The sequence below is a fragment of the Acipenser ruthenus genome, chromosome 7 (genome assembly GCF_902713425.1).
Source record: "Acipenser ruthenus chromosome 7, fAciRut3.2 maternal haplotype, whole genome shotgun sequence".
In the NCBI taxonomy this organism is placed as follows: domain Eukaryota; kingdom Metazoa; phylum Chordata; class Actinopteri; order Acipenseriformes; family Acipenseridae; genus Acipenser; species Acipenser ruthenus.
In genome coordinates, this window is record NC_081195.1 from 69,036,602 (window position 1) to 69,060,322 (window position 23,721).

At 42.8% G+C, this 23,721-nt stretch overlaps 1 protein-coding gene across 3 annotated transcripts; it reads right to left on the reverse strand.

Annotated features, from left to right (window-relative positions):
• Positions 1-8,808: 8,808 nt before the first annotated feature.
• Positions 8,809-23,245, reverse strand: LOC117415064 (protein NEDD1-like). 3 transcript variants are annotated; one of them, XM_059027762.1, is made up of 15 exons: positions 22,977-23,245; positions 20,337-20,482; positions 19,597-19,689; positions 19,277-19,393; positions 17,082-17,222; positions 16,590-16,819; positions 15,994-16,195; positions 15,118-15,298; positions 14,733-14,876; positions 14,391-14,435; positions 14,020-14,201; positions 13,048-13,201; positions 12,691-12,850; positions 11,715-11,781; positions 8,809-11,230 (listed from the first exon to the last, which is right to left on the reverse strand). In XM_059027762.1, exons 2-15 carry the CDS (start codon positions 20,472-20,474, stop codon positions 11,126-11,128), a joined length of 1,959 nt encoding a protein of 652 aa, XP_058883745.1. In that variant the 5' UTR covers positions 20,475-20,482; positions 22,977-23,245; the 3' UTR covers positions 8,809-11,125. The 3 variants fall into 3 exon arrangements, with proteins under 3 accessions (XP_058883745.1, XP_058883743.1, XP_058883744.1); XM_059027760.1 differs by having other exon boundaries at positions 14,733-14,879; XM_059027761.1 differs by having other exon boundaries at positions 14,733-14,879; positions 22,790-23,245.
• Between the last annotated feature and the right edge of the window lie 476 nt (positions 23,246-23,721).

The following is a 23,721-nucleotide window of genomic DNA, read 5'->3' on the forward strand; positions in this document are numbered from 1 at the left end:
TGGCGAGCATCTGTCAGCAGAATAATACTGAACTCCTGAAAAGTGTTTCCAAGAGAATTTGTTCTGCGAGAAAGCAAGTGTCAAACAAGATGAGGCCCTGGATTGAAGCCCTTTGTGTACCTATAAACCAGAAATGAAATTTAAAAAAACAATTGTTATCAAGCACCTCATTCACAGCCCATCATCACTATGTGTCTTTTTACAGCTGTGTCTCTGGTAATTCACTCGCTGTCTTTGTGGAGACCCACATCATAGTAAAAGGAAGTGAAATGGCGAATCTCACTGTGACTGTTGTTCACCAATGGGCTGACCGGACACCTCCGATTTCAGTGAGGCCAGGGTGGACTAACATTCAAGTTCAGAGGCTGCACAAGCTATAGTGTCCCAGAATCATGTGCAGCTGTGCTTTATCTAAGGGAAGCAAAACAGCCATGTGTTTTCGTGTGCGCTCTCTATAGGTGTGCTGTTACTCGTGCTATTCAATAAATCCATTCATTAACATGCTTCACAGCACTGGGGAATCAGCCTTGATTGCATCCTCCTCCTCCTGTATCTGTGCTTAACCTGGTGTGAGGATTGTGTGTAGATTGTGGATGTAGATCAGGAGGTAAACATGAGTCAATTTTCAGTCCTGCACATTCACATCATTTAAAACAAAGTACCGAGTCTTGTAGAGATCTGTACAGATTCTCTGATGAGACCCTTTGAGATCTGTACAGATTCTCTGATGAGACCCTTTGAGATCTGTACAGATTCTCTGATGAGACCCTTTGAGATCTGTACAGATTCTCTGATGAGACCCTTTGAGATCTGTACAGATTCTTTGATGAGACCCTTTGAGATCTGTACAGATTCTCTGATGAGACCCTTTGAGATCTGTACAGATTCTCTGATGAGACCCTTTGAGATCTGTACAGATTCTTTGATGAGACCCTTTGAAGCCTGCAAACCTGAAAGGTCCTTTTCTCCCATGCAGGGCCGGATTAACGCATAGGCAAACTAGGCACCTGCCTAGGGCCCAAATTCATGGGGGGGCCCAAAACGAAAAGGGTGTACAGCAAACGATGTCGCTTTCAGGGGCAGCAAAGTATAAACACGACAAACAGGAAGAAGAAGAATACAAGCGGCAAAGAGGGGCATTAGAAATATTAGTGCCCCATAAAACATTATCCCCAACCCGACCCTGGAGAAAGAGAATTTTCTTTAATGAAGCGTCTCAAGAAACACCTCCGATCAACAGTAAAGCAAGGAAAGCTCACTGCCTTTGTTGTATTGGTGACTGAGAAAGAAGTAAGCCACGTTAAACTGCATTTGACTGATGGTTGCCAACTGTCCATTAAGGCCAGTCAGTAAAATAAATAATGTCAGTGATTTTGAATCGAAATAAATCTGGTATATTTTGTATTGCATGCGGCTTTCCCAATCAGCTCGAATGACACACGTACACCTTATGTGATGCAGTGAAAAGTATCAAAAGAAGAATGCCAATTAACAACACTGTGCTGAAATGAGTGTACGCGTTCTTCAACCAAGTAGCCAAAGCACAGCGAGCTCGGAGACACTGTCCAGCTTGCAATGCTTTTTTGTTATTGGAAATATGCTGGATAGCCTAGATGGAATTTATGCAATAAAAAGTGACTGACTTGAAGGATCTTAGGCGGGATCTGGCAGCTGATGAAAATTGGCACAAAATGGTGCTCTTGTCTACACCTAGGGGAGAGCCATGTTTTCCTACAATGCCAAAGTTGACATTAATATGTTGGCTTTGCCACACAGCACTGCAGAATTAGAACGAGATTTTTTCTCAGATGAACCTTGTAAAAACAGATGAAAGAAATGAATTGTCTAGACATTCTGACTCTCAAGACTGCTGTTAAAAACAGCGCCAGCTTCAGACCAATGAAGCAAAAGATCCAGTCTGCAAATGTGTCCGTGTATGACCAGAAGAAGTCAATAAGACCGAAAGAAATGGAAGTACACAAAACTAGACTATTTTAGAATGTATTTTATTTATTGTTTCTATGATATAATGACGGTGATGTTGGGGTCCACCACAGTACAGACTCATGCAGTTTCAGTGACATGCACTTACTGGGGTCCATGGGGGTTAAATGGAAATCTTTCCCCAAAAAAGTAAGTGTAGAAATTTAGTGACACATCTTTCAACTCACCCACTCACTTAAGGTCAAGAAAATACCATTTATTGGAACAAAAAAAAAAAAACTAACAGTGGACCCTCGGGTCTGAGGAGGACAATGATGTGCTAATTTTCATGCTTGTAGAAGAATGATGGCAGCTCCACTGAGCTGTGGGGCTGCTGCAGCTCCATCTCAAGCTCCCTTTATTCTTGTTGGCAGAGAGTCTCTTCACATTTAAACCATCTGCTGTTATGTTTCTTTCCATCTCCTCCGTGATGCCACTCTAGTCAATTAGATGTGCCGCTTGGCCTGATGTTCTCTGCGCAGAGTGGTTAGGGTGCAACCACAGAACTCTGACTTTAAACACTGCAGAGGATAATCAGCGAATTGTACAAACTATTACAATGTTGCAAACCATGGAAATAAAACAATTACAATGTTGCAAACCATGGAAATGATCACACACACATCTGGCATTATCTTTGATGCTGACAAAACAACATAATCATAATTCATTTCCTGTATCAGTATCCTTCACTGCTATTTCATTGTTATTTTTAACCCTGACACTGTACCTTCTTGTTCACGTTTTATTATATTCTGTTGCAGTCTTCCAGGACTCTTGTAAAATAAAATGGGAATCTCAATCGGGTGTTCTCCTGGTAAAATAAATGAAATTGGAATTGAAATTGAACCAGCTATTCCAAAAGAAATGTTCTCTCTTTGCAGCAAGTTGCCACAATCGTGTTATTATGATTGTGATTGTTGAGAGAATGGCTTTTTAAGCCCCGGCTCAGGGGCACATGTCACCTCTGTCTGTTTGAGAACCACTGGAGCGAGGAAAACTGAAGTGAGTGAGCAAGCAGAAATACAACTAAACAGCAGTGAATTCATTCAAGGTCTCTTCAGCACTCTTTATTATTATAGTTACATGACATCTTCCCCTCTGACAAAACAGGAGGTAATCAAAGTCTGAAGTAATGGCTTTGAATATGGGATCCCATGGTGTCTGGAGTAAAGGCTTTGAATATGGGATCCCATGGTGTCTGGAGTAAAGGCTTTGAATATGGGATCCCATGGAGCTAAATGCACAAAACAGGAGCTAATCAGAGTCCAGAGTAATGGATTGTAGGTGCACTGACTAGCTGTCTGGCTGACATCAAAAAATGCATGTCAAAAAAATGTTGATGCTAAATTCTAATAAAACTGAGATGATGCTTTTGGGACCCTCAAATTGCCAAAGTAACATAAACTTACCTGACCTAGCCTTTAGTGGCTTCCCCTCTAACTGGATAGATTACTGTAATGCACTGTTCTCTGGTATTTCTAGCCATGTTATTTCACGATTACAACTTGTACAAAATGCTGCGGCCAAAGTTTTACCAAGAACCAAGAGATATGAACACATCACCCCTGTTTTGGCAGATTTGCCCTAGCTTCCTGTTAGTTTCAGGATTGATTTTAAGATCCTGCTCCTGACATATAAAGCTCTCCATGACCGTGGTCCCCTATACTTAAAATAACTCCTGACTCCATATTCTCCTAGTCGGCCTCTTAGATCACAGGGTGCAGCCTTGCTTAGCATTCGAAAGATACAGAAACAAATGCATCTGGCAGAGCATTCTCTTACAGAGCCCCTAAACTGTGGAATGGCCTGCCACCATCTGTGAGGGAGGCTCCCTCTGTTGCTGTTTTTAAAGTAAGACTGAAAACTTACATTTATGACAGAGCATTCACAGTCCTGTAAATTTTATTTTTTTTAGTCACTTGTTTTTACTGCTCTTTATTTATTAATTTATTTACTTACTTGTTTATGGGAAATGCTGGTACATTGCTTACCTATGACAGGCTGGATTTGTGCGAATCACAGAATGCATGAACATAACCCCTTCTCAGTCAACAGTGAGAAAATTAGAAAAATCTTCCTGCCTAGAGATGTGCAGGGTATGCCAGCTGGACTTCCAACAGACTTTAGGTAGGTCGGAGCTTGACGATTCAAACACACTGTTAACACACCTTCCCTGTTCTTCTCCTGCTGGTCCATTACCATGACAACACGTCTTTCAGGAAGCTAGGCAGGGGATCCAGACGGAAGACTGGCAGTATAACACGAGTGAGTAGAACACTAGTGTGAGACATGCTTCAATAGTAGACTTGTGCAGTTCCATTTCTTTGGGCTTAACCAGAAACCTTTGAGATTTCTTTAGGAAATACATGTATTTATTAAAATGCTTGTCCAAGGAAAGCCAAGTTGTTTTTGCCTAAGTAACTTTATTGATTTTTTCCTTACTATTACTGTAAGCCGACAAAACTGTGATAGGGCAAGGTTGCCATCTGCAGGTTGGAATTGGATACAAATCACAATATACAGATTTAAGCAAAGCCATGCAGAGGCATCTGCAATGACATGAATATGTTTACAAAAGCTAAAAGTTTTGCACTTTAAAGAAAAAGTACAGTACAAATAAAGTTTCCACATCAGCAATGAATTGCATCAGCCATGTATACAAAAATACTAGACAGTACAGATCCTGTATTGATGCCTTACAGAAATATATAAATTGGGCCACCAATAAAGGGAAATAAATACAAATGTGTGGCTGTAACAGGGGAGGTGTGGTGGTTCACTGTGCATACAGGGTTTTTTTCCCTTGATATAAATTCAACACTTCTCACAATATATCCGAGCATCTTGTTGGCCTTTTTTATAGCTTCCCCACATTGTCTAGATGAAGACATTTCTGAGTCAACATAAACTCCTAGGTCTTTTTCATAGTTCCCTTCTTCAATTTCAGTATCTCCCATATGATATTTATAATGCACATTTTTATTGCCTGCATGCAATACTTTACACTTTTCTCTATTAAATTTCATTTGACACGTGTCTGCCCAGTTCTGAATGCTGTCTAGATCATTTTGAATGACCTTTGCTGCTGCAAGAGTGTTTGCCACTCCTCCTATTTTTGTGTCGTCTGCAAACATCATTAAGAGAGCAAAACTAACATTCTGCATTGTGCCGTATGGAAGTGGAAGTTCATTCCAAGTTTGCAGAATGAGGTTATCTTCGCGCTCCAATTTCTTCAAATCAGTCCATTTGTGCAGTTTTGCTAGTTCTGCACGTTGTTGAGCAAGGCTTTCCAGATTTGAATTTAGAGTGCCAAACTTTTTAACCCAAATGTCTGACTCCTTGAAGTCGGCAACTTCCAGCTCCAAATCTCCGATTGAAATGCCCTGAATTACCGTCAAGTCCTGTGCTTCACACAAGGTTCATGGGGTGAAAGCTTAAAATGTGATGTTTTTGTGTTTCCCCATCATGCTAGATGCACCGTCAGTACACACTGAAACAAGCTTCCCTAACTGGATCCGCTTCTCGCTAACAAAGTCCAGCACAGTTTCTTGGTGAAAAAAGTTATATTTTGGATTCGTCTGACCATAAAATTTGGTTGAAGAAATCATCAGGCTTCTTCAAGTATTAAATAGAAAACTCCAATCACTTTCTTTTATGTATTGTTTTTAACAAAGGTTTGCATCTTGGGTTTTCGCCCATGGACATTCATCTTGTTAAGGTATCGTTGACTTGTTCGCGCATGAATTTCTTGACCATCTTCTCTCAATTCTTGTGTCAAATCTTTTGCAGTAATGATTCTTCTTCCAGATTTTGCAGAAATCTTTCTTGGTCGTTCACACCTGGTATCTAGTTGCAGTAGTTCCTGTTCTCCTGTGTTTGTCAATAATAGACCACACAGTGCTTTTCGGTAAAAAGTCAGTTTTTTCTGCTATCTGTCCAATGCTTTGTATTACCCTTCACCTCTGAGTGTGCGCCTGTAGTGATACACACATTGAATCATGGGACAGCACGATTGAACCATCGGATTGATTGTCATATATTTCTTTTTACTGTCCTTGGTCAAAAAGCGCATAAATAATCTGTCTAGGAATCGATTTGTTAGATATTTCACGGGGCGCCTTTAAAGGCTGAGAATCAGTAGACAGACAGGACAGACATGACTCTCACTACTCGAGAACCATGAGGAGCTTCCTCAGTGGTCTGGGAGCAAGAGGTTCCGGTATGGTTGGAAGTGAAGAACAAATAACACATGGAGAGTCCCTTTACTGCTCGGAGGACCACGTTCTAGTGGCCTGGGGAGACGCGGCTACCCACAGGGACAGAAAGGATGCAGACCTGGAATAAGAAAGATTTAGACAGGGCCGGAGCACCAGGTGGCGACCTCGTGGTTGAGGTCAAGCCGGCGTCCGGTGCCGGGTCACATGCCCTGACGGAACCTGTGAATAGGAGACAGTTTAGAGGCCAGAGCTAAGACATGTACCTGGCTAGAGGAGAACAATTAGGATAGAGGGCCCACGTAGGGGCAAAAAGTGCATACACCGAAAACAAATTCAACCAGACGCTATTGCTGTTACTAAAATGCAGCCGTGCCTAATAAATAAATCAAAAACCGTCAAAGTATGAGTATTATCATTAATAATTATATTTACCAGAGCATTTGTACAGTACGTCTACAAAACAATGGTTAAAGAAAGGGGCTTATTACCACGAGGTTCACCCCAAATCTTTGTAAGTCGCTTTGGATAAAAGCGTCTGCTAAATGACTAAATAATATTAATAATAATAATTAGTATTCAATTATACAACAAGTTGAAAACAGCAGAGTTCATGAGCAGCACAGAGCGCTCTCCATAGGAACAATCGCCAGACGCCTGCTTCACATACCAAAATGGAAATCCTGTCCCCTCAATCGAAATCACGCATGCGTAAGCACGGACATTATATATTCGTGTTTTTTTTATTTTATCTGCAGTTTGCTTTGAGCTGTAAACAAAAATGTAATATTTATGCACAGTGGTTTAGAGATACTGTATAATACTGTTATAATACGCTATAATATATACTGTTATAATACGCGTACCCCTGGTTGAAAACCCCTGGCTTACAGGATTGCATTTTTAAGTGCCAAACGGGCAAACACACGTTTGTACATATTGTGGCAGCGGTGGGCAAAAGAAACACACCAAAGGCAGTTTTGGAGCCAAAATAGTGGCAACAACAACCACTGTTTATTTCTTCCTTGAGAAATGGACGCTCCGAGAAATGCTAGTAAAACCTGGAATGCAAATGCTTTGCAATTGTGCAATACGAGTCTGACTGACACTGCTAGGTCGTATTAAAACCTGCATACTGAGGGGGGCAGGGGAGTTCCTGGTAAGTGACACGTTTGTGAACTTCGCAGTCTTCTGGGAATTGAATTGTAGGAAATGTAGTTCTGAGAGGTCCATGCGGGTACATTCTTAAAGAAAGACAGAAAAGTATAACGAGAGAGAGAGTTTCTAACCAAATATTTGGTCTCATTCAGTAATGTTCATGGGTATTATTACTCCATTCCATGAAATTCCTGAAGCAGGGTCCCATTCTGTAAAACAAAAAGCAGCTTGTGTGGTTGGTTTTTTTTCCCCCCAATTACTGAAATTGAATTTACATCAAACAAACAGAAATATACATACAAAACACAGAGCTCACGCATATAACATTTTTCTATACAACAAAAACACCTGCTTATTATATTTACTTCAGCCAATACAAACATACCAAGGCTTCAACAAGTCAGTATAAAACAACAGTATACACTATAATGAAAAAAGGCAAAGCTTGCATGTAACACAGCGTTATTTACAATCCAGTCACATTCAAATCAAACAGATTCTCAGATATTCAATACCAACTGCCTTGCTATTTTGTTTATGTTGTTTTTAGCTATGCTTCAATTACTTAAATAGCGCATCGTACAGTTTCTTATAAGCATGGTATACCAGCGATATTTCACTTTCTTAAACTTGTAGCTCATCTAAATCCATGTCTGAGGCAGACGAGAATGATTTCGGCTTTCTTCATCTCAGCAACAGTATAAAATAAATAAATAAATAAAAATGTTGTCTCTTAGGCGCATCCATCTTTGTTTTGGTATACTGCAAACATGGATAGCTTCAAAAGTTCAAATGTGAACATATTTCATTTCCACTTCCAGGTCATAAGTGAATCCCTTCTGTGTATACGGAAGACTGATTTGAGTATATTGAGGCGATAATGATTATTGCAGCGCCTGAAAAAAAACGTGGCTGCTGGAGGGCGTTCCAGTAATCTACAGCACGGGTGCTCACAGGCGTTCTGCGGGAAGAGGGTTAACTACCGTCACACAGAACTATAGCTCTAAATGGTCCATTGAAAAGGCACAACCAAGACAGGACCTCTGTAAAAAGACAGGACCTCTGGAAAAAGCTGACATTTAATACTTGCAGATCTCTGTTGAAATGTATATTAACTTCATTTGATATGGACATATGACTTAACATGAAAGCCGTGCCAGACAAAACACTCTGTGATTGGTACTAGGAGTGTGATGAGTGGTGCACATCAATAAATCCAGTAACCCAACATTAAGACTTCAATCTGCGACTTGCTGGTGAACAGCTTCTATTTCAATTATAGTCTGTGAAATTCCACATTAGCCAGATAGCATCTTCTAGCATGCAAAACATGTACTGACCAGATAAACCATTTCCACAATATATAGCCTACTACCCAAACTATCCTTGAGAATGCTTTTCAAGCACTTATAGTAGTAACCACAAAAAAAACACACAGTAACAATCAACATTTCAAATACAGAGCTCGCTTTTTTATTCTTTACACATCTATACAGAAGGTACAAATATAGTTAACATTTACAAGTTGTGCTGATTCTACAAGCCAAGGCATTTCTGGTTTGAAATACAAAAGAAAGCTGCAGCAAAGCTGATGAAATGACAGAGACTCCACTCCATTATGTGTTCTCTGCGCACCCAGGCTTTAAAACTGTTCCATGCAAGTGCAATGAACTTTCAGAGCTCTTAATACTTTCAGTGCTCAACATAGCTTCTTAATGTTAATAAATGTGTTGTTTTAATCTGTAACCTCTTGTTAAATTAAGCATTAAGATCATCTAGGTTTCAAGCCCTCAGTCATTTACATGTCCCTCCAGTTAGCCTGGTAGTGAACCAGAAAGTTTCCACTGATGAATACATTTAAAAACTTCCCCAGACAGCCTCACTGTCTCATGAAGAAACATGCTCCAGGACCATGGTCTGCACGGGTATCTACTGAGTGCATTGGTACCTCAAGACAACTTCTGAGCACAGCAGCAGCACTTCATAAGCCTCCTCCTGAATATCAAGCAGTCAGTATCTGGAATTTATTGCTTTCATTTTAATGTTAGTTGTATTGCAAGCTTTTCAATTGAGTCAAAAGAAATAAACCAATTTTGATTTTTATAAGCAACAGTCAGATGTATTTGTTTAAATAGATAGATTTATTCTACCCCCTGGCCAATGATGTGGATATTGGTCTGCAAACAGCCCATGTTTTTTTACAGGCCTGTCTGTATCCACGATCAGCTACAGACTACTGTGCATCACTGAGGAGTTTAGGAATTGCTTACATAAAGTTTATTTCTTTGCACCTCTAGACCAGGGGTGGCCAACCCTGGTCCTGGAAAGCCACAATCCAGCAGGTTTTATAGGTAACCCTTAAAAGGGTATACAAGGACCTTTCTATTTGATTGTGTTACATGTTCCCATGTGTTGCTATAACTGTTTACAGAAGGTGTGTGTATTGTTTTAATTTTTATTTACATTTTGGCCACTTTTTTAAACTTTTAAATTGCATTCCCTGCCACAAGATGGCTTCCAATGTACCTGCATGGACCTCAGAACTACACTTCCCACCATTCTCCTGCTCACATATGTAACTGAAATGGATTTACCAGTGAGCAGGAGGATGATGGGAAATGTAGTTCTGAGAGGTAAATGCAGGTACATGGGAAGCCATCTTGAGGTAGGGAATGCAATTTAAAAGTTAAAAAAAATTAAAACAATACACACACCTTATGTAAACAGCTGTAGCAACACATGGGAACATGTAACACAATAAAATAAAAAGGTCCTTATATTACCTTTAAATCATCAGCTTCTGAAGACTTAGACAAATTAATTTTTTCAATTTAAGTAGTAATTTGCTCAAGCAAGCAAAGGAGCTTTAAAACCTGCTGATGAGAACATCCCCACACACAAAAACAAAGGTGTGGTCTGCACAGGGTTTCTTTAACACTACACAGTAAAGCATTAAGAACTCCTGCTCTACCGAGTGTCAATTCAAAGCAGATGATTAGGCTTCACTTTGTGTTTCTATCTGTGTAAATACATTACCATTTTAATTAAAGGAGACAACAAATTGTTTTAGAACAATATCCACTTTGCTTTCAATGCAATGTTCAATAAACTGGCAGATTTGACGTGCAAAGTTGTTGGTGTTTTTGAGTTGAATTAGAAGCTGCTGGACGAGGGGCTATAGTAAAGTACTTTTTTCCACACAGCCCCCACCAGACCAGTCCTGACCTGACTCTCCATCCCTTTATAAAGGACACGCTGAACACGTTAAGAGGACTGTCGAGTCCATGCAAAACACAGAAGGTATGCTTGACTAGTGCATTAGCGTGAGGTATAGGAGGGAAGAGTTACTGCAGAACTCGAGTTATAAAGAGGTAGAGAGGGGTACTGGTTAAGACAATCTGCATAGCTTCCTGCAAACCAGGGACTGTACCCAAACACAGGTAACAGCACGGAGAGTCTTCTGAAGCTTTAGGAACATGGCAAAGCTCACTCTGTTAAGGGACAGAGTCCTAAACTGAATGATACGTTATAATATATCAAGGCACCATGTGTTTTACCACAGAGGAGAGAGATCTCTCCTGATAGCAGTCAGCTCCCCTCACAGGGGCAGCGCTCCTTTATAAAGAAGCTTGTCAATCTCTTCACTCACCCCACCCCAGCACTAGGCAGGGCCTCTGAAAACACGCATGTCTGTTCACACTGAAATATCCTCCATGGCTATGCTCGGACTAGCTGAGCACAGCCCTCCTGGCACAAAGAGGCAGCTTTCAGAAATTGGTCCGGAGTTTTTTGTTTTCCTCTTTCAGCTTTTCAATTTCTGCCACTAGCACGTCTGTAACGGAGTACCTTTCAATCAGAGAGTGGATTTCATTCTGCAAAAACAAAACAGGAAAGGCTTCGTAATGCAGTTAAATGTCAAGAAACTATTAAGAGGATTTAGAAACCACACAATCTCTCAAGACAATAAAAACAACAGCCTTAGGACATTCAAGTACATCTTATATTGCCATCAGCGTCAAATGCTAAAGACACGGAGAACTGCATTAACAAGGTATTGTGTTTTTTTTTAATTATAAAAAAGATTTTTTTTTTTTTAAATCAGGTAAAACTGGAACTTGATTCAACAGAAGTATTAATCCCTGTATGTAGGAACAAACAAACAAACAAACAAACAAACATTCATGCACACAGGAGATCCACACGTACCAGCTGTATGTAGACACAAACATTCATGCACACAGGAGAGCCACACGTACCAGCTGTATGTAGACACAAACATTCATGCACACAGGAGATCCACACGTACCAGCTGTATGTAGACACAAACATTCATGCACACAGGAGAGCCACACATACCAGCTGTATGTAGAACTGCCTGATCATCTCCACCTGCAGGTTCACAATATCCCTGTGACAGGACTCTCTAAAGGGAACCAAAAAAAAAAAACACAACAGGAACATACATTAACATTTCTGAACACATCACACACTTCTAACCCATATCCCAAAGCATAAAACCAAAGGGCAGTTTAAGAAAAGTTAGGAAAAATGAACAAATGTCAGCCAACCTTTACTTTATTTTATGTTATGGAAGAGATTGATACATATGAATACTGGCATACTGAAAGCATACAGAACATTTAATAAAAACAGCTTCTTAAAAAATAAAAGTACATTGCAATGCATCACCACGTAATCACACTTTCAATTACACACAAACAATGTAACAGAATGGTTTCTAACAAGTATATCAAATAAACAAGTATATCAGAATACTTCACTACAAAAAGCACACTTTTAGTTGTAGTTTGTGCCCCCTTAGCTTTATATCATCTGCTGGGCAATGATGCCACCCAGTGGAATTAGTGTTCAGTTTGTTACTGTCTGCCTGTATGGCACTTTGATTTTCAATTTAATTACATTTCCAAAGCCCCTATAATAAATAGAACACATCAAGGCACTTAAAAAGACAACAAGAAACAGATTTGGTCAAAAAGCAAGGGTAAGAATACTGTGCAGATTACACAGAGCTTAGTAGTGGCAAAACGTCCATGGATTAAAATAAATAAATACATTTAAAGTAATTGGACAAGTGTAAATAAAGCATAGTAAAAGCATGGTAAAGCACAGGTAAGCACTGTAAAGAATAGCTTATTAAAAATAACATGGCAAGAAGCACTGGGAAAAGCATGGGAAAACTGTAAAAATACCATGGCAAACCTTTATAAGGGGACGCATGTACTGTATACTACTTTTCTGAATATATTTAGCCCATGTGAAAAGGCATGTGCTATGGGTTTCAGGAAAGGGTCTGCATTGCCAGGTCCTGTACCTGAAGTCTTCCAGCGTCTCCTGGATCATGTTCCTGATGAAGTGGATCTGAATGGAGGTCAGCGGCGCATTGCTGCCATCACTCCCAATGGTATCGGCAATCCTCTCCGACAACGAGGAAGCCACTCCAGCAGCAGAGACCCCCGGGCTTGGGCTCAAAACTTGAGGGGCAAACAAAGAATCCGGGTTCATTCGGAACACCATCACACATCCTCTAGCACGGTTTATTTCATGTTTTGTCTTTAAATCTAAATGATTATTTCACCTGCAGGTTAACGGAGTGGGTAATGCAGCATTGTGTGCAGGTTAAAGTGGTAATCCAGTGGCCCTCGTGGGTTAGTTACTGGTTCCTACTCACTTGGTACAGAAGGCAGGGCTCCGTTCACTGGAGATTCGTACTGCAGCTTTGTCTGGACATCCTTCCCTCTCATGTCCGGAGATTTAAAGCTGCCCAGCATCCCGGTAGTGTTCATGCTCGCTGGCTCTGTGGCAGAGCTGCTTCCCTTGGAAATCTTGGATTGAACACACATCAAAAAGTCAGTTTGCAGGCATTACGATACTCCTGTTTACTGTATTAATCAAATACATTATGTTACAGCTATGAGCACCCTGTTTCACACCTGCAGAAATGTATTTTCTAATATTTAAAATTAGAGAACCCAGAGACCAAATGTCCTGATTTGTAAGAGGGGTCTTAGGGAATACATGAATCAAACAGTAGCAGCCACATAGAGAATGAACTCAGATAGGGCTGTTGACTCAGGTTAAATTTGTTTTCACTTTGTGCATAAACGTGATCAGAAATGCACCAGTTAAATATGCAACAAGCATCCCGTCATGCTGTAAATACAAATTTAGTGCTGTCGGTAATCTGAAAAAGTATATTACCACCTACATTCACTGTTAAACTGTAACTTCGACATACAAGCAGAGAGACAAACAGCTGCCTCCATGCACCCCCAGAATCTGATACTCTCAATAACTTGTGATAATAAAAGTAATTTGCACCCAGTCCTGTTTTCAGAATTGCCTTCAAATTTTAAATAAATTGTAGCTACATGATCAACAGTAAGTAACCCTATAGACTCAGATGTGACTCAAGCATGATGTGAAATGCGATTTGGTCAGGGCAGATTTAGAAGAGGCCTGATTGTTCAAACTCCTGGCACACTGTCATTTCAACAATACACCTAAACGCGATGTCCTGAAAGGCAAGGTCTGGGTGCAGGGCTAGTGCGAGTTTCAAGCCCTGATCAGTGGTTCTCTAGATGGTTGTTTGACACAGTAAAGGTGGATGTGAACAGGTGGATGTTGTGGAGGTGTGCAGTACCAGCTTGGTGTCCTGGAGTCCCAGCTGTGCCCGCCCTCGTTTGGGCTCCTCCTCCTCCTCCTCTCGGACTGGCTGCGGGGAGTCCCCGAACATGTTGAAAGGGCTGGTCTGCACCCCGGGGGTCCCCAGAGGAGCTCTGCGGGCAGGCAGTCCGCTGGTGAACTGGGAGAGGAAATCCAGCCCTGAGAAACAGAGGAAGAGAAGATGAGTGGCACAAACATAGCAATTAACCAGGAATTGCACTGGGGACGAATAGTATGCTGACAGTCACAAACAGGACAGGGTGAAGAACAATTTAGCATGCAGTTTTTTAGGAATGTACTGTACATTTCAAAGATTTTATAAAAGCCTTATCGACTATAATGACATACCATCTCCTTTCGAGCAGTCTCCACTTCCTTTCTGTGTGGTGTAATCTAAAAAGAAAGAAAGTAGTAAATAATGATAATCTTCAGTTAGTGTTCTGGGATGCAGGCTTTGTACAAACTTGGAGAGTTCCAAACTCCTAAGGTGTACTATAGACAACCTTAGAAAAAAAGTCACTCTGGTTTGTGATAGCTTTACATAGCAGGTATATCAGGTTTTATAGCGGTCCCTAAAAAAAAAATTTGCTCTACTAATCCAAAGTATTTTAAAATAAGCTAGCCCTAATGCCAAGTGACAGCGCCAGTGTAATATCGATTCTCCAGAAACCAGCAGTTTTGGTGCCTTACCGTCTCGCACTGGAGAGAGCACGTCACTCAGGCTGTTTCTCCCCACGTTGTCGAATTTTTCCAAGCTGGGGAGGTGGTTAATGCTCTTCAGACTGTCCGTCTCTTTTGATGGGAAGACATCCAGGCTGGTGCTGCGAGGCATTTCTGCTATAAGATATTGGAAACAAGCAAAGGTGGAATAGGTCAGGTGAGCAAGGCATAAAACTGCACGGTACACAAAGAATCTAATTCAATTTCATAATCATAGCCTCAATAGGCTGCAATTCCCAAAGCAGACATGAGCAATTACATGATTCAAAACAACAACGTTACAAACAGTTATGTAAATGATTATATAAAAACACTCCTGCACAGAGAGTAAGGCAGACAGACAGATTCTCCCAACCTGAGTTATCTTGCCTCCCGTCTCCTCTCTCCCCGGCTGCCGGTGCCCCGAATGTGTGCTGGGCTGCTGGTGCTGCTGGTTTCTGGAGCGCCTCTCTTGTGCTGCTCTGGACTGTAGCTCTCTTATAGGTGCTGGCAGACAGAGTAGTGGAGGACTTGCTTGCAGAAGTTTTGCTACTTGACTGTAAAAACAAGCGGGACATATAACGGTTAAGACCAGGGATGGAAATAAGACACCTGAACCTGTTACATACACACTGTGGCTAAACAAGCTTGTATTAAAACCTGGAATGGATGAAACCGCTATGCAATAGGAGTCTCATTTCCATCCCTGGTTAGCACCACAGGCATACTATTTTTAATGACTGTGTGTATGTAACATTTGAGTGTGTGGTCAATTTGAAATATTACAAGGTTGCAGACATGTATACAAGTAAAGAAAAGAGAAGTCAACTCAAAACTGCAGACTCCTATTGTAGTATAGGAAGGATAACTCCACTTAAAACAGCACTTCACTCGCAACATCCTTCTGCATGTGTCAGCACTGGAAATTATACTGTGATTTTGTAAATATAGTTTAGAAGACAGTAAACAAGTAGAAGTAGTAAACAAGTAAAGTAGATCACCCTGACTTGCAACCAATTGTGACATACATTGTACAAAGATAGAATGACAGGCATCTTCAGATATCCCCAGATCCTGATACGCTCAATAACACACAAATTAGTCAACTGTATGAAGATAACCATACAAGCGTTATGTGTAATACTTATTGTGTGAACATACACAAACGGTACAATAGATTTGTAAAATATATAAAAGGCACAGAGAGGAGAGAGATGTTCCCAGCAGGTAACAGGGAGCTGCAGAGACTCGCCTTGGTCTGGGAGGGGGAGTGTTGGAATTTTAGGCACTGCACCGACGTCTTGTGGGCGGACACAGTCTTCACTGGAGACGTCAGCATCCTGAGATCGTACAGGTAGATCTTCCCTCGGGACGAGCCCACCGCCAGGACGGCTCCGTCCGGCATGAAGTCTATCGCAGTGAGGGGGGACTCTGCCACCATGCCTCGCAGGACCCTGAGGAGGACAGACACGCACATTCTTCACACCTTAACAACCATTTACAAGAATGGCTTTCCAGGCCATGCAGCTGACACCTCTCTATCTGTGTGCCACACAGAAATTCTCATAGGAGCGACCGCGATTGGAAGAGAGTTCAAAAGGAGGAGGGAAGGAAACTATCCTCTCTCTGTTCCGTGAACCTCATTGCAAAAATAAAAACGTTGGCATCATTTTTATTTGTGGGACACATATGTCCCTTACACCTTAAAGGGTTAAATAACTTCCTTTTACTACAAAATATCACCTTCATGAACATTCAGGCCTTTGAAGGGAATGAAAATGCAAAAACTATCCTTATTGCAGCCAAAGCATTTGCCCCAGAGCGCTGCCCTCATTGAAGAGCACTTACTTCTTGCTGGAAGTGTCATAGCAGATGATCCTCTTATCCAAACCCACGGTGACAAACAGCAGCTCGTTAGCGGGCGAAAAGCACAGCCCACAGGCTGGAGCCTTGTGAGCGCTTTCGAAGGTGTGCTGGGGTTTCTGAGTGTTGGCGTCCCACAGAACCACTGTGCCACTGTCAGACACACTGCCCATCAGGGACTTCTTCACAGACGAGTATTTCAAATCCTGGATAGGCTACACAACACAACAACATGATTTACTTCAATAGAATAATTGCTTTAAAAGTGGTAAAGAACACCGTGTGGTCCGTAACGCAGCGTTTTCATTTTAAACACATTGCCTTCTCTTTTAAAAGTTTGGATCGCACATCATTTTTCTCTTCCTGTAACACATCATGTATATTAATATTCTCTTGTTATACATAGTTGTTGACTTGTCATGTAGAACCTCCCTTTTACTTCCCCTCCCCAAATACACCTAGGGGTAAAGGACCTACCTGTGTGCTCCCATGACCAAAAGGAGTGCTGGACAGGTTGGTGGTAATGCTGTGCAATATAATTTCACCACTTGTTGACCCAGAAGCAATGTAGCTATCGTTTCCATTGAAGGACACACAGGTAACCACATCCTTGTGATCCTGATGAGAAGGGTCAAACAGCACCATTTAGCAACAGAGCAACCAGACCACATTGAGAGCATGAAGACAACACAGCAGTGCAAGTGTCACGGCATTTGCAGTTAAAATCCACAAAGCATTGTGAAGTAAAAAAAGAAAAGGAAAGCAGACAAACGAATCAGTGTCAATCACGACATTACTTGACATTTTGGCAACTTGTATCTTAGTTTACCTTTTTATTATTTTTTTGCTGATTGAGTGCAGAGTAAGTTATACTGTAGGTATAATTAAACAAACAGCTATGTGTCTTTCCATGTTTGAAGTACAGCTGGTTTACAGGTTTATGTGAATTCTGTTCTAAGCAACTTGATTCCTACCAAATGCACTTCAGTTACCAAATAACTGGTGACAAAAGATTTACCATAGAAAAGGTACAATGTGTTACAGTAAGATCAATATATGTAATTAACAACAACTAACATACAATACAAAAACACAGCAAGAAATATTTCTGTTGACGTGTAATTTGCTTAAGCATATGAAAAAATGGAACCAGACACCCCTCCATGCACAAGTTTGTGTAAAACTCAACTCAGTGCACACCACTTGAAAACAAACCGCATGTAAAACATGACTGGATTGGCATGGGGGTTTAACACGCTGGAAGCACAGCTTCCCCCAAGCTCCAGCAAATGAAGCAGGTCCAGGTTATTGCCCTCTCTGCGCGCAAGCGGCTCCTGAAGCCCTCTCTGCGCGCAAGCGGCTCCTGAAGCCCTCTCTGCACAAGCGGCTCCTGAAGCCCTCTCTGCACAAGCGGCTCCTGAAGCCCTCTCTGCACAAGCGGCTCCTGAAGCCCTCTCTGCACAAGCGGCTCCTGAAGCCCTCTCTGCGCGCAAGCGGCTCCTGAAGCCCTCTCTGCACAAGCGGCTCCTGAAGCCCTCTCTGCGCGCAAGCGGCTCCTGAAGCCCTCTCTGCACAAGCGGCTCCTGAAGCCCTCTCTGCACAAGCGGCTCCTGAAGCCCTCTCTGCACAAGCGGCTCCTGAAGCCCTCTCTGCGCGCAAGCGGCTCCTGAAGCCCTCTCTGCGCGCAAGCGGCTCCTGAAGCCCTCTCTGCACAAGCGGCTCCTGAAGCCCTCTCTGCGCGCAAGCGGCTCCTGAAGCCCTCTCTGCGCGCAAGCGGCTCCTGAAGCCCTCTCTGCGCGCAAGCGGCTCCTGAAGCCCTCTCTGCGCAAGCGGCTCCTGAAGCCCTCTCTGTGCGCAAGCGGCTCCTGAAGCCCTCTCTGCGCGCAAGCGGCTCCTGAAGCCCTCTCTGCACAAGCGGCTCCTGAAGCCCTCTCTGCGCGCAAGCGGCTCCTGAAGCCCTCTCTGCACAAGCGGCTCCTGAAGCCCTCTCTGCACAAGCGGCTCCTGAAGCCCTCTCTGCACAAGCGGCTCCTGAAGCCCTCTCTGCGCGCAAGCGGCTCCTGAAGCCCTCTCTGCGCGCAAGCGGCTCCTGAAGCCCTCTCTGCACAAGCGGCTCCTGAAGCCCTCTCTGCGCAAGCGGCTCCTGAAGCCCTCTCTGCACAAGGGGCTCCTGAAGCCCTCTCTGCACAAGCGGCTCCTGAAGCCCTCTCTGCGCAAGCGGCTCCTGAAGCCCTCTCTGCGCAAGCGGCTCCTGAAGCCCTCTCTGCGCGCAAGCGGCTCCTGAAGCCCTCTCTGCGCGCAAGCGGCTCCTGAAGCCCTCTCTGCACAAGCGGCTCCTGAAGCCCTCTCTGCGCAAGCGGCTCCTGAAGCCCTCTCTGCGCAAGCGGCTCCTGAAGCCCTCTCTGCGCGCAAGCGGCTCCTGAAGCCCTCTCTATGCGCAAGCGGCTCCTGAAGCCCTCTCTGCACAAGCGGCTCCTGAAGCCCTCTCTGCACAAGCGGCTCCTGAAGCCCTCTCTGCACAAGCGGCGTCTGAAGCCCTCTCTGCACAAGCGGCGTCTGAAGCCCTCTCTGCGCGCACGCGGCTCCTGAAGCCCTCTCTGCGCACAGTGCACAAGTGGCTCAATAGCAGTGTGTTTGCTGAAGGGTTTTGAACACTGCTGTATGGACTTTACCTTGAGGGAACGGTGCAGCTTCTTTGACTTCAGATCCCAGATGTTGACGGTGTTGTCAAGGCCACCGCTCACAATGAACTGGGACGTGGAATTTAAATTGACACAGGTCTGCCTTTTCTGAAATCCAGTAAAAAGACAAAAATATTCCTTATATAAAATCCAGCAACCTCACAGAAATGTACTGAGACGAAAACATGACCCAAAATTCCATGCTGAATAAACGAACGCATTTCAATACATTTGTATTGTATTCATTGGTTGATTCCAATGTAATAGCGGAGGGTAAGATGTTAGCACAGTGTACTGTATGATGTACTCACCCCTTCAGCAAGGTCCAGAACAGGGACTGGGGAGGACTTGCAGCTCGATACCACGATTTTATCCCCACTAGCACAGGCGCTGACCAGGAAATGATGTGAGCCAAGAGTCAAGGCCATTGCAACACAGGCAACTGATCCCTTATATCTCATTTCATCAGGCAAATCACACAGGAAAATTCCCCACCATCTTCATTATCATTTTAAATGTATGAACGTGTCTGTTTTCAACACAATCACGACCCATGTCAGCTTCCATAAAAGACAACAAAGGTCCTAACTGTACACACAAACTCCAGCATCAGTCATATTAATGTGCTCTGCTATTGAAGACTGATGATGGAACTTTTCATTAGGAACACATTTAAGCCTTGCAGTTTACACAATACAAATGGCTCAGCTATTTATTCAGTAATATGAAGCTAGGATCTGTACAGGCAACTAATGTGCTGGATTACTATAGAGTTACTATAAAGGGCCACTGAATTAAGATCCATCACTGCCCAGGGTACATGCCGTTGGGATGCATATCACACAGCTATTCATTTTTCCTTGCTCAGATTACAGAAACGTGCTGTGTTTGGTTTGGTCAAATGTGTGAGATCAGATTTCAGTGCTTTGTTGTTAGTCCCTACATGCATAACCACCTTGTGGTTTCATACAATAAATCACTTAGCTTTCTAAATGTACTGTTACTATCTAATGATCTATTTAATTAACCACTGCCTCAGTGTGTGAAGGATATTGTTGCTGCTCCAGCAGACTCTGGAGACAGGGTGAGTGGTGGCATGGGGGTTGAACTGATCCACTACGGTCATCGACGACGAGTTCCAGATCTTTATATCGTCCCCCGACGACACCAACCGGATACTCTCCGCCATGGCAGCTCCTGGAAATTCAAATAAGATCCCATGCATTGACTGACTGATACACTCATAACCCCACCTTCTTCCACACAAACCCATAAAGAACAGTGATCCACAGGCACACACGGCTATTTCTTATAAGGGCAAAGCATGAACTTGACGTTCTCGAGGGCACAACTTTGACGACCAATCCATAAAGCAAACACATACGATGAAATTGTATGGGGGCTCCGGAGTGGTGCTAAAGGCGGTGCGCGTGGAGTGCAGGATGTGCTCTATAGTCTGGACGTCGCCGGTTCGAGTCCAGGCTATTCCACTGCCGACTGTGGACTGGAACTCCCAGGGGGTGGCGCACAATTGGTCGATATGAACCGGAAACCAGGGTATATAGAGACAGTAATATCAGTCTGGTGGTCTCTGTATGTAGGGAAGCAGGTAGGGGTCCCTCCTGTCTGCTGTAACTGAATGACACTCTGTCTGTATGTAGAGAAGCAGGTAGGGATCCCTCCTGTCGGCTGTAACTGAATGACACTCTGTCTGTATGTAGAGAAGCAGGTAGGGATCCCTCCTGTCTGCTGTAACTGAATGACACTCTGTCTGTATGTAGAGAAGCAGGTAGGGATCCCTCCTGTCTGCTGTAACTGAATGACACTCTGTCTGTATATAGAGAAGCAGGTAGGGATCCCTCCTGTCTGCTGTAACTGAATGACACTCTGTCTGTATGTAGAGAAGCAGGTAGGGATCCCTCCTGTCGGCTGTAACTGAATGACATAGCTTGACATGGGTATCTATCACTTTAAGTCTGAGCGAACAGCAGCTGTGCTCCAGAAACCCGACCCTGGTATGATCCTCTTATTGCCCCGTCTGTTCAATGATCAACTAACTCTGATGTTCCAGACCAGTGTTTACTGTATCAACAGCAGTTGCTACATTTTGTTTTGCTTAGAAAGTTTCCCAGCAGCTGAGTAAATCTGGCAGGGAGATGGTGATATGAGAGGTCTGAACTGGCACACTGGCAAAAGCAACACAAGTGCCCCATTTTCCACTTTGATAAACTTTCAAGACCAAGTCTAGGCTGGTCAATATCTAGCTCTACATGTCTTGTATTCAAGATAACTGCTTGGCTAAACTTTGATATCTTCTAAATGTATACCCACACAATCACATAAATATCCATAGACAATGTGCAGCCTATTATAGAACAAAACGAATCGATTCTACAGTAGATGATGCAGTATCTTACAGATGTAATGGTTATAGAGGGGGGGGGGGGTTGTGAACAAGCATATATTTACACTAACGTACAAGTGTAGTGTCAAAATGAGGACAGACACACAAAACTAAAAGACAACCAGAAACTGACAGACATCTCCTCCAAACCTGTCCATGTAAGAAACTGACAGACACCTCCTCCAAACCTGTCCATGTAAGAAACTGACAGACACCTCCTCCAAACCTGTCCATGTAAGAAACTGACAGACACCTCCTCCAAACCTGTCCATGTAAGAAACTGACAGACACCTCCTCCAAACCTGTCCATGTAAGAAACTGACAGACACCTCCTCCAAACCTGTCCATGTAAGAAACTGACAGACATCTCCTCCAAACCTGTCCATGTAAGAAACTGACAGACACCTCCTCCAAACCTGTCCATGTAAGAAACTGACAGACACCTCCTCCAAACCTGTCCATGTAAGAAACTGACAGACACCTCCTCCAAACCTGTCCATGTAAGAAACTGACAGACATCTCCTCCAAACCTGTCCATGTAAGAAACTGACAGACACCTCCTCCAAACCTGTCTGAATGTAATACTACCACACGTGTTTGCTTTATTAACTACCATCTTATGGTCGAGTGCCTATGTTATAGATGAGGTAAACTAGTGGAAGTGAGCTGAAACTCTCCTGGTGGTGAGGCGTGCATTGGAAAACATCCATTCAATGCGCCAATGTGTGTGGCATCAGTACCCGGTCTGCATCGAATACACAATGCATCACGGTCTACTGTGTCAGAACTAGCAAGATGCCCAACAAGAACAGAGACACAGCACAGTACAGTGATATCAACTGCAGGCAACAGCGCAATCCTTCTCTAACCCACTAGTATCTGCCTGTATTTCACGTCACTGTCGTGTGGACAACTTGACAGGACTCAACTCTGTGCAACAGAGTTACACCCAGCAACTACAGTCTAGACTTGATTGTTGTGACACTCACTGGAATAAAATATGTATGATTAACACGGAAACAGCTTGTAAATATCAAATTACACATATTTAACATATATTTATTCAAACTTTTTGTTAAGGCCAATTAATGCACACGTACTTTAACAAAAGATGTTGTCCTCTGCAGGGTCGTGTTCTGCTGAAACAAGTGTCTTGCACTAACCGAGTCTTGAACAGTCCTGTGAGTGTTGGTTACTGTATTCGTGCTTATTCTTTATTTACACCAACAAGAACAGAAGCACTAACTCCGCCAGGGGCTGTGCGCGGCTGTGAGGGCTCACACTCACCGGCTATAGTTCACTCGAGCTCGCCTGTTGCCTTCTTCTGCCACTCTCTCCGGGGTGGCGTGCCTGCCCGGTTTCGCTGTTAAATTCCCGGTGTGTTTTGAAGTCCTTAGCCCCGGTATTTACTGTGTTTCGGCGCTCGTCCACCTCTCCCTCTGCTCCGAGTTGCTATAAAGTTTCCGGCCCCCAGCAGGAATTTCCGCGCCCATCGGCTCCACAGCAACAGTCGCTACGGCAGCCCGGCAGGGCCAGTACATGCCAGAGAAACGGAGAACGCGGTTTGAATTTTGAGTTGCTCTTGAAAATTGAATATGGTACTGTACAATCACCTCACAATATATAAAACATTCTTTGCGGATTACTTAAATAATTTGTAAGGATAACACATACTTACACGTATATATATATAAATACCTCCAATGTTTTGATTCAAACACAGGCTCCCTTGAGAAAGATATGTACAACATATCGAAACGTTGGGCAGCTGGCTCTTTGAGCTAAAATATATATATATATATATATATATATATATATATATATATATATATATATATATATATATAATATTTTTGCCATTTTCAACATTAATATCAATAGAATGCAGCACATTTCTATTCATTACATTTTTATATGGATGATTTTTTAAAATTTATTTTCTTTTTTTATTTATTATTACAACCTTGCCATCGGCATCCAAAAAGGGTCCCTGGACAAAACTGGTTAGTATTGACATGTGTTTGTATTGGTT